At 40.8% G+C, this 12,234-nt stretch overlaps 1 protein-coding gene across 13 annotated transcripts in view; it reads left to right on the top strand.

The window, feature by feature from the left end:
* Nrg1 (neuregulin 1) overlaps nucleotides 1-12,234 on the top strand; it is a 1,021,078-nt gene that overhangs the window by 909,220 nt on the left and 99,624 nt on the right. For 3 of the 13 annotated variants that reach the window (XM_010604233.2, XM_010604212.2, XM_010604223.2), the window contains exon 1: nucleotides 5,010-6,356. The exons of 7 other annotated variants lie outside the window; for them this stretch is intronic. In XM_010604233.2, coding sequence (XP_010602535.1) covers nucleotides 5,642-6,356 — 715 coding nt within the window. In that variant the 5' untranslated portion in view covers nucleotides 5,010-5,641. Of the gene's footprint in view, nucleotides 1-4,978; nucleotides 6,357-12,234 lie in introns of those variants that run through there. 3 more of the 13 variants (XM_033765370.1, XM_033765371.1, XM_010604277.2) reach the window with 3 other exon arrangements.

Raw genomic sequence — 12,234 nt, 5'->3', positions numbered from 1 at the left:
AAATTATGACATTTTATCCTGTAAAAATGCACACAATGTAAAACAGGGCCAGGGTCTTAGCTCAGTGGTGCTGCCTCCTGCCTCGCAAGCCCAAAGTCCTGAGTTCAATCTCCAGTACCAAAAAAAAAAAAAAGTAAAAAAGTAAAAATTTAAAATCTTCATGCAGACAAAAACATGTTTCCTAGCTAAAGACTTTACTTACAATGAATGAGAACTTAATAGGTTCTTGCGAACCAAACTCTCTAGAAAAGTAAACTCATTATAATTTGTAATATATAACAATATTCTACATGACATTCTCAGCCTTGAGGTCATTTACTTTATCTTGAGTGGCAAAAGATTAAACCCATAAAGAACAAAATGTACCAGAGTAACTTGATCATTGTGTTACAAAGTGAGAACACAGAAGCACAATCAATACCAAGCATGTGATACAAGAGCTCACAAAATAATTCTTAATATTAGGTAAAATTGTCTTCCCCAAGAACATTTTAAGTGGGTAAGAATCAAATATGGAGTCTTGATTCCCCTTCAAAGTGGGCAGAAAATTCTTGCCCAGTAAAGTGAAATGACTTCCTCCTTATTCAGTCAGTATTGTAAATAATATAGAAAAACGTCAGACAACTCTTGGATTTAGCTTGCCCTTAGAGAACTTTGTTGTTTCAATGGAGAGAGAAGTACAGGAAAAAGCAATTAAATATTGATTTATTTCAAACCTACCCACTGAGAAGATCTGTGATTAGTGAGAATTAAACACTTTTGGGATAACTGTTTTAGTAGAACAGGCTAAATTCATACAAGGTATATTTGGGAATAATCAAGAAGTTTGCTAAAGAAGTATCTTTACTGAACATTAAAAGATTTCTTAAAATATGGAAGGCCACACACATGGTATTTTGGGTAGATAAATGGATATTTTAAAAAAACACTTGCCAATTTGGTAAAGGTTCTGTAATCTGGGTAATTTAGTCTCAGTTAAAGGTAGAAGTGAACAATACACATGCATTCAGTGGATTGTACAGCTAGGTTTAGCAAGAAAGAAAAGGAAGAGGAGGTAAAAGAAGACGATTGGGTAAATATTCTCAAAAGCCAATGGCATTTACTATGCCTTTTCATCTGCTGCAACTGTTACATATTTATAAATACACAAAAGTAATGCACAACTGTACAGCCTAGCTTACGTTGAAGTAGCAGAGGAGTTTACCTATTTTTACTGGTTGCTTTGATGGGCTGTTTTCTTCATTGAATCTGGCTTAGAAGAAATGTGAAGTATTATGACGGTAGATCAGAAACACGAGTGTGTTTGAATTGGATCTGCCAATTGTATTCTACATTACTGTGTCTCTTGTTAGCCCAGTTGATTTACAGCACTTACTTCCTTACCTTTAATGGTGGATTACGTGTGGCAGGGAAACTCTTTGTAACGTTCTCCATCAGGATTTGTGACTCCTGGGCTGGGTCTAAACTAGCTGCCATCTTGATTGCTAAACCTGTATATACGATACAGTAACTTCAGCCACATCCTTGTCCAGTCTATTGCAAGTTTGGCAACTTGTGCTTCCTCTCTCTCAAGAGGAATGTTCCTCTTAGAACTGGCCACCTTGCTGCCGAAGGTCAAGTCACATAGAGAGCCCGCATATTAGCGCATCCAGCCAAACTCCCAGCTGCCACCTGGCTTCCGTGGCCACTCACACATAGCCATCTTGGATGGTTCAGCCAGATCACGTGTTCAGCTGATTGTAGCCCCAGCAGGCACCAGTGGAGCAGAAGAACCACTCAGCTGAAGCTGGAGAGCCTACAGCCTAGGAGCCAACCAGTATGTAATGGTTGTTGTTTTAAACAGTGGGCAGTTTGTTTCACGGCAAAATATACTTGAAATAACTTCCCCCCAAGACTCCTGGAACTGGTAAATGGAAGAGCTCATTCAATTTAAACAATAAAGAGGTGATATTTAAATGACCTATGTTTAATAACGTACAATTAGCTTCTGAAAATCTCTGGGCAAAAGTTTAAGAGGCTCTTAGGAACTAAGCATTTTTACATTTGTTAACTATATTCAAATGATAATTCCCACATCATTGTTGCACTTTCTGGTTCCCTTCTCATGCTGAACTAATATGTAATACATATGTGTGTGTAATGTATTCTTTTGATTAAATGAGAAAGACTTTTTAGATGAAGTAGCATGAATCAGGCCTTCTACAAATCTCAGCTCTGTCATTTAGTCTGACTCTCAAAGTAATATGGACTACATAGGGTTAGTAAGGATCAGAAATAATGCAGCTTTTATTGTTATAATGAAGGTGGTAATATAAGATTTTAAAGGTAGTAAAACTTCTCTTTTCATGTTTTTAAAGGGGACAAGAAAATATGGTTGTTCTTGGGTTTTATTAGTGTGAATCTTAAAGAGTTAAAATGGCACATCCGTGCAGTTCTTTCTACAAAAACACATTTCAACCAAAAAAAAAAAAAAAAAAAAAAAAAAAAAAAGCCTGACTGATCGTCCCCCATTTACTACCCTTCACATCCTTGCTGCTGTACTGGATTAGAGGAAGGGATCATGGTAACTTCTGGCTCCTAGCTCCAAGGTAGAAGTAATGGAGAATTAGAATTCCTTTTGTTCTTCGCCTCCTGTCCTGCTTCTTCTCTCCAGTTACAGTCATCTTTCAATTTTATGGGGGAAGCAGTTTTATAGGATGCTGGCTCTCTGCTAGCTGATCTGAGCACCAAGGTGTCACAGAGTTCATGAAATTCATTTCCATAGTCAAACAGGCATAACCCAAAGCCTGATTTGCTCAGTGGCAAAGAACAGTTGTGGCAGTTATAGGGTTCTATGATGTTTCATACTAGACTTCATAAAACACATTGCTCTTTTTATGTGCGCGTTGAATCTTTTTAATGTGACAACCACTGACTTTTGTTTTTTGTCTGGTGAATATGTTTGCTTGTGATGGTTAAAGTGAGGTGAGTGATTGCTATTCGAGCTAAGAACCTAAGAACTTAGGTTTGAAGCATTCAGTGCTATGTACTTAAACTAGACGGTCATTGAAGAAGCATCCTAGTTTAACAGAGACCTCTATTTGCATAAGACATTAAAAAAAATTTTTTTTGTACCAGGGATCGAACTCAGGACCTACGGCTTGCGAGGCAGGCGGTGATATAAATATTTACATATTGATAATTAAGATCTTAAAAAACATGATATGGTCTCATAGAGATTTTCTACACTGTGAAATTTCACGTCCATCATGGAATCTTTGTTAAGACACCTTTTACTGCTTTAAATTCAAAGAAGTAAAACTAAAAAGTGTGCATGGGAATTATTTTAAAATACTGGTTACTGGTATGCAGATGCAGGTTATATAGAGATAAAGTTAAGGATAATTTATTTTGCCTGTAGGCTTTCTATAGTCATGGTAACCATCATGTAGATTAGCTCAGGCTTTTGTTGTTATTAGTGACAGTACTGCCGAAAACAACAGTCTGTGATTTTAATACCCCTTAAATAATTTATAATTATAGAGTAATTTCATCTGGAAGGAAATGATAGTATTCTTAGGTCCTTCCATTTGAAGCTTAAGCATATTTCAAAGCAGTGGAGATTTTGCTGTACGAATGATAACGTGCTTTGAGCAGATTTTTCTCTGGACTTGAGCACTGAATTTTAGAGCTTCTGGGACTGGTGTGATGGATGTATAGTACAGATTTAGAGATAGTTTTTAAGACACTTACTGAGAGAGGGGGACAGAATGGTTCCTTTGAAACCATCTGGATGTCCAGTTACAGTGAAATGTGGGTTAAAGGTGCAGATACACGCAGTGTGCTCCGATATGCAGCCGGATGTTCCAAGGAGCTGGTGCTCTCTGTCAGGGACACTGTGTTTCCCGGTCTTTAATAACTATTGTTTCAGGGGAAAAAAACAGAACGGAAATTATCTGTAAGGTATAGCTACTGAAACCTAATTCAAAAGGCGTGCTCTTACGGAAAACTCTTCTTAATGCTTTCAGTGTGGCCACGGCCGAGGACATGGTATATATTACAGCCCAAAGGGAATTCAGACCTCTGCAGTATGGAGTCATGATGAAAGGCTAATTTAGAAATACAAAGTAGTAGCCCTCGTTCCTTCGTAGCTGTTACTTACAGTGTTTCTTATTAGCTTGACACTAGTTTATTCTGCTGTGGTGGGACAAGAAATGGAAAATTTTTTAAGAAGGCTTGTGGGGTCTTCTTCCCTCCCTTCTAAGCCCCCTTCCTCCACACTCAGCATTTCTAGCTGGGCACTGGGGAGTCTTAAGTCTTCACAGACTGGGGTAGGGCCAGAGCTGTCCATGGTTGGAAACGATGTTCTAACTGTTGGTTGAAAATCAGGTAACAGCAGTCCTGTTGGTGAACAAAACTTATTAGAGGGCAGCAGGCAGGAAGGAATTGCTGTTGAAAGGCTTCCCTCTCTCCAGGGAGGCATCAGATATCAGACTTTTCTTCGAAGCCTCGGGTCCAACCCATAAGACCCCACCTACACCCCTGCCCCAGCCCAGCTTTGGGAGATTGCTGGCATCGATCTCCAGGTTTTTTCTGACCCAGCAGTGGGTGAATGAAGAGAACCAGCAAGACTGAAAGCAAGCAAGACAGGGGCGTGTGTGTCGGGGTGGGGTGGGGTGGAGGACTGGGGCTGCTTTCGCAGAGAAAGAAAAGACAAGACAAGGGGTGGGGGCCATGGGATCAGGCTTCACTGGGGCCTGCCTGCTTCTCTGTGATTTCATGGCCGTTATTCCTTCTAACTGGATGAAATAGGAAGTCACTGGCCGTCCTGTGTTGCTGAGTACACAGTCCTGATTTTACTCAGGCCAGCAGCAGCTTAGAGTGGGGTAGAGGGTGAGGGCCGTGGGAGAGGGAGAGAGAGATGCGTCTGGGATGAGGCAGGGGAGAAGAGAGACAGAGAGACTGAAGAAGGAAGCCGGCAAAGGAAGAAAGTGACTTCAGCGCTCCAGAAGGACAAAGAGGAGTGGTTGGGGGTGGGGTGGAGGCAGGGCGGGGAAGGGAGTCACCGCCCCGCCCGCCGCTGCTCGCGCCGCCGCCGGATGGTCCTCGCAGTGATGCTCCGAGGGCAGGCACCTGCTGCTCTGTAATGATTCAGCCCCTTTCGGCCGCTGCTTAACACCACAGGATGCTGTTGCTACTGTCACTGCTGCCTCTCCTGCCGCCGCCACTGCTGCTCCCGCCGCCGCCGGTCCTGCTTTTGCTTTTACTTCTGCTGCATGACAGTTGTTTTCTTCATCTAAGCAGACACCAGCTTCAGATGCTCGAGGTGAGAACCGTGCCTTTCAGTTTGGGCTACTGGTTTACTTAATTAACCAGCAGCTGGCTCCGTTTTGATTTTGGATCCTGTCCTCTTCACCAGCCGGGATGGTTTGGAGAAGCCTTTAAAAGAACTGGAAAAGTGGCCCCAAAACGACACTTAAAGAATTATTATAACATACTCTGATTTTGTAGTTGCTGGGAGCTTTTTGTTTTTCTTTTTTCTTGTTTTACTTCTTCCTCCTGAACTCCTCTTGCTTTTGATAATGGCCTTGGACTTGGACTCGGACGACTTATCGATTTCCTTCTGGAAGATGCTGTATCATTTTCCTGGGGGGGGGCCTGCATGGTAATGGACTGTGAGAGGAGAGGCTGGGCCTTCTGGAGGGAGCCGATGGAGATTTATTCCCCAGACATGTCTGAGGGAGCTGCTGAGAGGTCCTCCAGCCCCTCCACTCAACTGAGTGAAGACCCATCTCTCGATGGACTTCCGGCAGCTGAAGACATGCCAGAGACCCAGACAGAAGACGGGAGCCCCCCTGGACTCGTGGGCCTGGCCGTGCCCTGCTGTGTGTACCTGGAGACAGAGCGCCTGAGAGGCTGCCTCAACTCAGAGAAAATCTGCATCGTCCCCATTCTGGCTTGCCTGGTCAGCCTCTGCCTCTGCATTGCCGGCCTCAAGTGGGTGTTTGTGGACAAGATATTTGAGTACGACTCCCCTACTCACCTTGACCCTGGGGGGTTAGGCCAGGACCCTATTATTTCTTTGGATCCAACTGCTGCCTCAGCTGTGTGGGTTTCATCTGAGGCAGATCCTTCACCTGTCTCTAGGGCTCAATCTGAAACTGAGGTTCAAGTTACCGCGCAAGTTGACAACGCTGCTGCGTCCTCTGAAGCTGCAGCTGCACCCACCCCGAAGAATCGTATTTTTGCCTTTTCTTTCCTGCCATCCACTGCGCCATTCCTCCCCTCACCCACCCGGCTCCCTGAGGGGAGAACACCCAAGTCGGCGACTCAGCCACAGACAACAGAAACTAATCTCCAAACTGCTCCTAAACTTTGTAAGTAGAGAGAGACAATGCTGAATTAATGGAAAGGGTGGGCTCGGGCTCCCAAAAGGTGTTTTCTAGATTGTGGAGCTGCTTTCTTTCTTGCATTGTAATTACATGGTTTTATTTGAGCAAATCATGTGACTGAGAGGCTTGGGGTGGCATTGAGGAGACTGGTAAAAAAGAAATCCTGTAAACTACTCGTTTGAAGCTGTCTTCTGGTAGCAGCTCCCTCTAGCTGGGTTGTTAAATCAAGGGCTGGGGATCAAAAACTTCAGCATCTGCAAGTCATGCTTAAATTTAAGTTAAATTCATCTCTTAACATTTTTAGAAATTAAAACATCAGACCGTCCTTGTTTATTATAGGAATGTGACACCCATATACCAATAAGTATTCTTTGCTGTCTTTCTTTCTCTCATTGTACACAGTCTATGGCCTATTAGTTACCCTCTATCTCCCAGCAGCGCAACATGCCTGTTATCTTTATGCATCTTTTTGCTGTGCTCCCTTTCTCCCCACCTTTGTATTTTCAGGATTTCTTCCTGACAGTGCAGCAGGCATCAAGACATTTACAATGCTCACCTCTCCCCAGCTTGAAACTATTGCTACCCTGCCCAGATTGTACTTTCAGTGACTGAACCCTTGTGACAGCCAATTTATTTTGTTTAAGGCGTATCACAATTCTGCGGGAAGGAATTTTCCCGAATTAGTTTTGTCTTCTATAATCAAATGTTTAAATAGCTTCCTCAGCAGTCGTTAAAAGGTACAAGGTCTTTTAGTAAGTTATATCTTTTTTTTTTTCCAGACATGTCATTTTACTGGGTCAGGTTGCAGCAGCCTGCTTTAATAACCTGGAGTGAACAGTCTCCGTGCTCTTAAAACAGTCCTGGGCAGTACATTTACCATTTGCAGTGGGTCACTGCATTAGCTTCATAATGGAAAGTTGACAGGGATGAAACCACGACCAGCTATATTGTTCCCAACCTCAGTATATCAGAGAAGAGTTTTTGGAGCTCTTTTAAAAAATAGTTTCTACTTTGTTTTTGTTGTATCTCCCATCACCTTTCTGTCATTGATAAAAGCAAACAAAAAGTAAAAGATGAGAGAATATGGTTCTTAGTAACGTGTCTGAAATCTCTCCGAGGTAGAGGTGTTGAGGGTAGAGCATCGGTGATGAAATCCTGCCACCGTTCTCCCTGTGGACCGTAGTGAAGAACAGAGAATCCCTCTCCAGAGAGTAAGCACGAAGTAGCCACTGTGGCGTGGAAACAGAAAAAAATTGATATGGGCTTGTGACTGACCATCCTTTCCTATACACCAGCTTCAGTGGCAAACGTTAAAAAAGGGGTTTGTTTTTTCCAGGTGTGACTAGAAAAACCTCCATTCCATGCACTGCTTTGTATCTTTATCAAATCCCCAAAGTATCATTAAAGCTCTGACAGACATCGCTGCATTCGCTGCCTCTTCCCACCTGGCAGAGTGACCGGGAAATAGTACCCAGATGAAATGACGGGCTATAAAAAGCAAGTGCAGAGCCTGCAAAGAGCAGCAGAAGTCACTGTAAAGACAAGGTTACTTCTTTATCATGTTAAACTTAAATCTTTACTGCAAATATGCCTGGGTTGAGTTGAGTTGTCCAGCGAAAGAATGGTGGCTCTTTAATAAAACTCTTCAGCTAAATTCTATTATTTTTGTCATCTGATGAAATCAAACAAAGAAACATGCAGCACGTTTTCCTGGTCGAAGACTCTGTTAGGAAGTACTTGTCAAGTTTTGAGAAATTGTTTTTAAGGGAAATTCTTCTATGAAGTGTTTTAATAGAGTGCACATCTGATACAGTTTTTTTTTTCTTTCTTGCTTTTTTCTAAGCCAGGACATTGATTTTTGTGGCATTTTCAATAAGTAGGAAAGATTTACTGTTGCCTAAAAGCATCGTAGGGGCTGAGACACAGCTGTAGCATTCTGAAGTGCATCAGAGATAAGCAGCCTGGGAAGGAGCTTTCTCTGAAAAGTTAGAGGTACACAGATGGTTAACATTTTGAAGTCCCACATAGTTTTCTGTGTGGAAAATTGTTAATTTTTTGGAGTAGTACCTAAAAAAGAAATCTAAAAGTGCAAGTAAAATTTTTGTTTTTGTTTGGGGTGGGTGTTTGCAGTTCTACTTTTAGAGACTTATGATTGGTTGTTTTTGTTGTTTAAAAAGGTTATGACTATTAAATAAAATAATGCCAAAAAGATCTTGCAATGAGATTGTCATTTTGCAACATCTTGTGTTCGTTTTGGATGTGAAAGCATTGTTTAGTTACAGAAAGCAGCGGAACTTTCTTTTCCCCGTGCGTGTCTTTGACATAAAGTCAGCTGTCTTGACTCTGGTTTTAAAAGGCATTGTCACATCTGAAGCGTGCTCTGCAGTGGTTTCAGGACTTTATTCTCCTTTTTTCATTTTCCTTCTGTCTCAGTATACTCAGCATGATCTGCACAGAGCTGCAGCCTTCAAGGTCATAGACTGTTAAGGGCTAATTGATTCTTCTTCATCCTGGAGCCTGAGAGTAGCAGACCAATAATCCCAGTAATTGCATCTGCTTTTAGTCCCCAAACCAGTCTCCCCCATCCTACTAGGGTTTTAGTTTAGAAATACTAGAATTATTCTCTTCTTCAATGACTCTGGTCATTATAACATACTTTGTCTTTGTTATAATAAATGACAACATAGAGCATTGTAAATTGCCTATAAAATGTAGTGGCTATGATTTGATATAAAATGGGTATTTCTGTCATATAATTCCATGAGTTCACCATATTAATCTGTGCATACTTACAGTTATCAAGAAATGTAAGACTGGAATGAATATACATTCTGAAATTTTTCTGTGTTTAGTTAATGGTTTCCCAGCCCGACAATGATTATATTACTCTGATATGAATGAAGTTTTGATTTTGCACTGAATTCATATTTGAACCATCAATTTGTTTTTTGGAACTTTTGTTTTTGTTCTTTTTGAGATGCTGAGGATGAAATTGAATGCCTTCAATATGCTGGACAAGTACTGTGCCTCTGAGCTGTAGCCCCAGTCTGGGCCATTAATTTGTTTTCTCAGCATTGGCTTTAAAATTTTTCCTATCCTCTTATATGTAAAAGACTAGCTATGGGGAGGTTGCAAACTTAAGATTACCATTAAAAAAAATAAACCCTGTTAATTAGACTTTTGCCAGGATACTATGGTACCATCTTAAAAGAAACTGTTTTCTGGACAAAGAACCCTGCTTGACAACAGACTCTTGGATAGGAGAATATATTGGTATTTTCATCTTAGGCCAAATGTGCTTTGCTTTGTCTTCAATCTTTTTGTTGGGTTGCATGGCAAACCATAGTTACCACAGTGACAATATGAATCACTACCATCTGCAAAAGATCAGCACCTTTTGCATCAAATATTCCAAACAATTTCTTCTCTTGTGTTCGCAAGTGGCACTCATTTTAAATCCAGTGGGTCCTTGTCTTTGTTTCTCATGACTGTGCTTGAAGGTAGTTGAAGAGTTTTTTCAAATAACTCATCTCCAGTTTAATTATACTTATTTAAAGCATGTAATATGTAAAACAGTAAAGAACTGAACATGCCCTAATTTGGCTCAAATAATTGAAGTGATAAGTGAAACTGTTTTACTAAAATTCACTGAACTGAATAATTTAAGAAATCTAATATAAATATTAAATAGAGTAGTATCCTGTCCCTTGGAATTTAAATATGCTCATACAGAGCTATCATCTTCTGTCATTTCAGCCCTGTTCTAGAGTTAAAGCTGGACATGCTGGTGGTTTAAAGGGCCTCTTAGTGCTAATTAGGCAAGTACTTCAAGAGGGACCACTGTAAGCATGCGTAATTCATGTCACCAGAATTCGATTTTCTCACCTTCCTGTTTTGCTCTTATTCAGTTTTAGTGCGGGTGGTCTTTCCCTTTTTTATTGATCATCTGTGCAGAATTCAACTTGCTTTTGAAAGCAGCTTGGGTTGCCCAGATGAGCTGTTCGTAACACACAGCAGATGGTTGTATGGCTCACCTCTTCCTTCCCTACTCATCCTGCTTTGGTTTTTCCTCCTTGTCCCTTAGTGATGTCCAGCTCTGTCTTCATCTTCTCCCAGCTCATCTTTCCAATTATATTTTCAATTTTTCTTATTGTTTAAAGTATGCCATTCTGGCTTTATATATCAATATAAAGACACCAAGGTATCTTTATGTGTGTTTTCACATGTAGTTTCATTTATTTTTAATACAGACTGGTACTTCTATATATTACAAACATACATAAAAAATAGTAAGAAGTATGCTGTTTTTTTTATTTACCCCTCCCCCCCGTACTGGAGGTGGAATCCATGGCCTTTTGCTCTTAGCTTTGTTCCAGACTTTTTTAATTTTTAATTTGAGGCCAGGTCTCAGTGATTTGCCCAGGTTGTGATCCTCTCCCTCAGCCTCCAGACTAGCTTGGATTGTAGGGCTGTGCTGCTACTCACAGCTTGATTTAAGCTTTTGTTCTGTTCTTGTCTCTTGCTTGGCTTTTGTACATTCATAGAAAGTCATTACATCCCAAACTATGTTTTTGTTCTTCCTCTTTCCCTTTTCCTCTTAAGGTCACATAGTATCCTCTGAATATGTGAAGAAAAAGATATTATATAGATCAATCACAAAAGCAGAAAATAGTATGGCTTATCTAGAAACTCCGAAGTACCGGGACTCTTAACTGTTTTCTACTGGGTCCACTGGACTTCTGCTAATCCATAAACTGTACCATGGCTACTTGTATGCTTATGTTTCCATTGTTTTGTTATTTTTGTAACATTTCAGGGTTTCATTTTTCTTCCCTTGTTCCTTTTGCTGTATCCCACAAATGCATACCAGGTGCCTACCATATGCCGGGCCCTGTTCTAGACTGCACAATTGTAGGCAGTTGTCTTTGTGTGGCTTATGTTCTACTGAATTTTAAGCATCTAGTTGCATAACTCAATTTAAGGTAATTTTTATTCTTACGTCCACATACCCTTGGACTTCAGCTTTTCTTCCCTACATCTTAATTTTATTCACTTTTTCACTGTCATTCCTGCTGTTCCTTTTAGTATGTTCCTCTTGTCCAGCTGCTGAATACGGAACCCTTGCCCGGCAGTGTCTTCTTTTTTCAAGCACCAGCAGCCAGACCTCTGCTCCCAGCACCCTGGATAGCTTTGTGTGATTCATGTTTGGCCCAAGTAGAGCTATTTAATGACCCAGAGGAAGGGTTGGGAAGGAACTAGCTCTGTGGCCCTTCAGGAGAATTTTTTAAGATGAAAAATATATATGTAATTCTTTTAGCATTTACAGATTGCGAGTCATTTTTGGATTTTTGAAAGCTGATAGATACAAACATTTTTATGTTTTAGTTACATTTTCTATGTTTGGTTTTGACTTATAGAAAGAACATCAAAATTATTCAGATACCAAGGAGAGTTTTTAGTTTATTGTCCAGAGGAAAGCTACCACTCAGTCATTAGTTCCTGAACCGCTGGAGGACTTGGGTCTATGTGTGATTCAGATGAAGGGTGATTGATTAGAACTGAATGAAGGTGGTCGGTACCATCTGAAAGCTTGCTGCTGTCTTTACTGTAGTGAATTTGACTGTGTGTATATGTGCGTTTAAGCATCCAGAACTTATTTCTGAAGAATAGCTGTCTTGTAATTGTAGATTTGTATACGTGGAACAATTTGTAAACACATCTGAGGTATTTCCCAAGCCAGGGAATGGCAGATCCGGAAAGGCAGAGTGACTCACCCAAGGTCACTGTCGAATTAGTGGGAGTGATAGAGAGTAATCCTCACGTGGTCCCTTACTTTGCCTCTCGTTGTCTTTCTTCTTAAAAC

The sequence above is a fragment of the Fukomys damarensis genome, unplaced genomic scaffold, assembly GCF_012274545.1.
Source record: "Fukomys damarensis isolate Sample0158 unplaced genomic scaffold, DMR_v1.0_HiC HiC_scaffold_18, whole genome shotgun sequence".
Lineage (NCBI taxonomy): Eukaryota > Metazoa > Chordata > Mammalia > Rodentia > Bathyergidae > Fukomys > Fukomys damarensis.
Note: the sequence above shows the minus strand (reverse complement) of the source record. Positions and strands in the feature narration are given on the sequence as shown.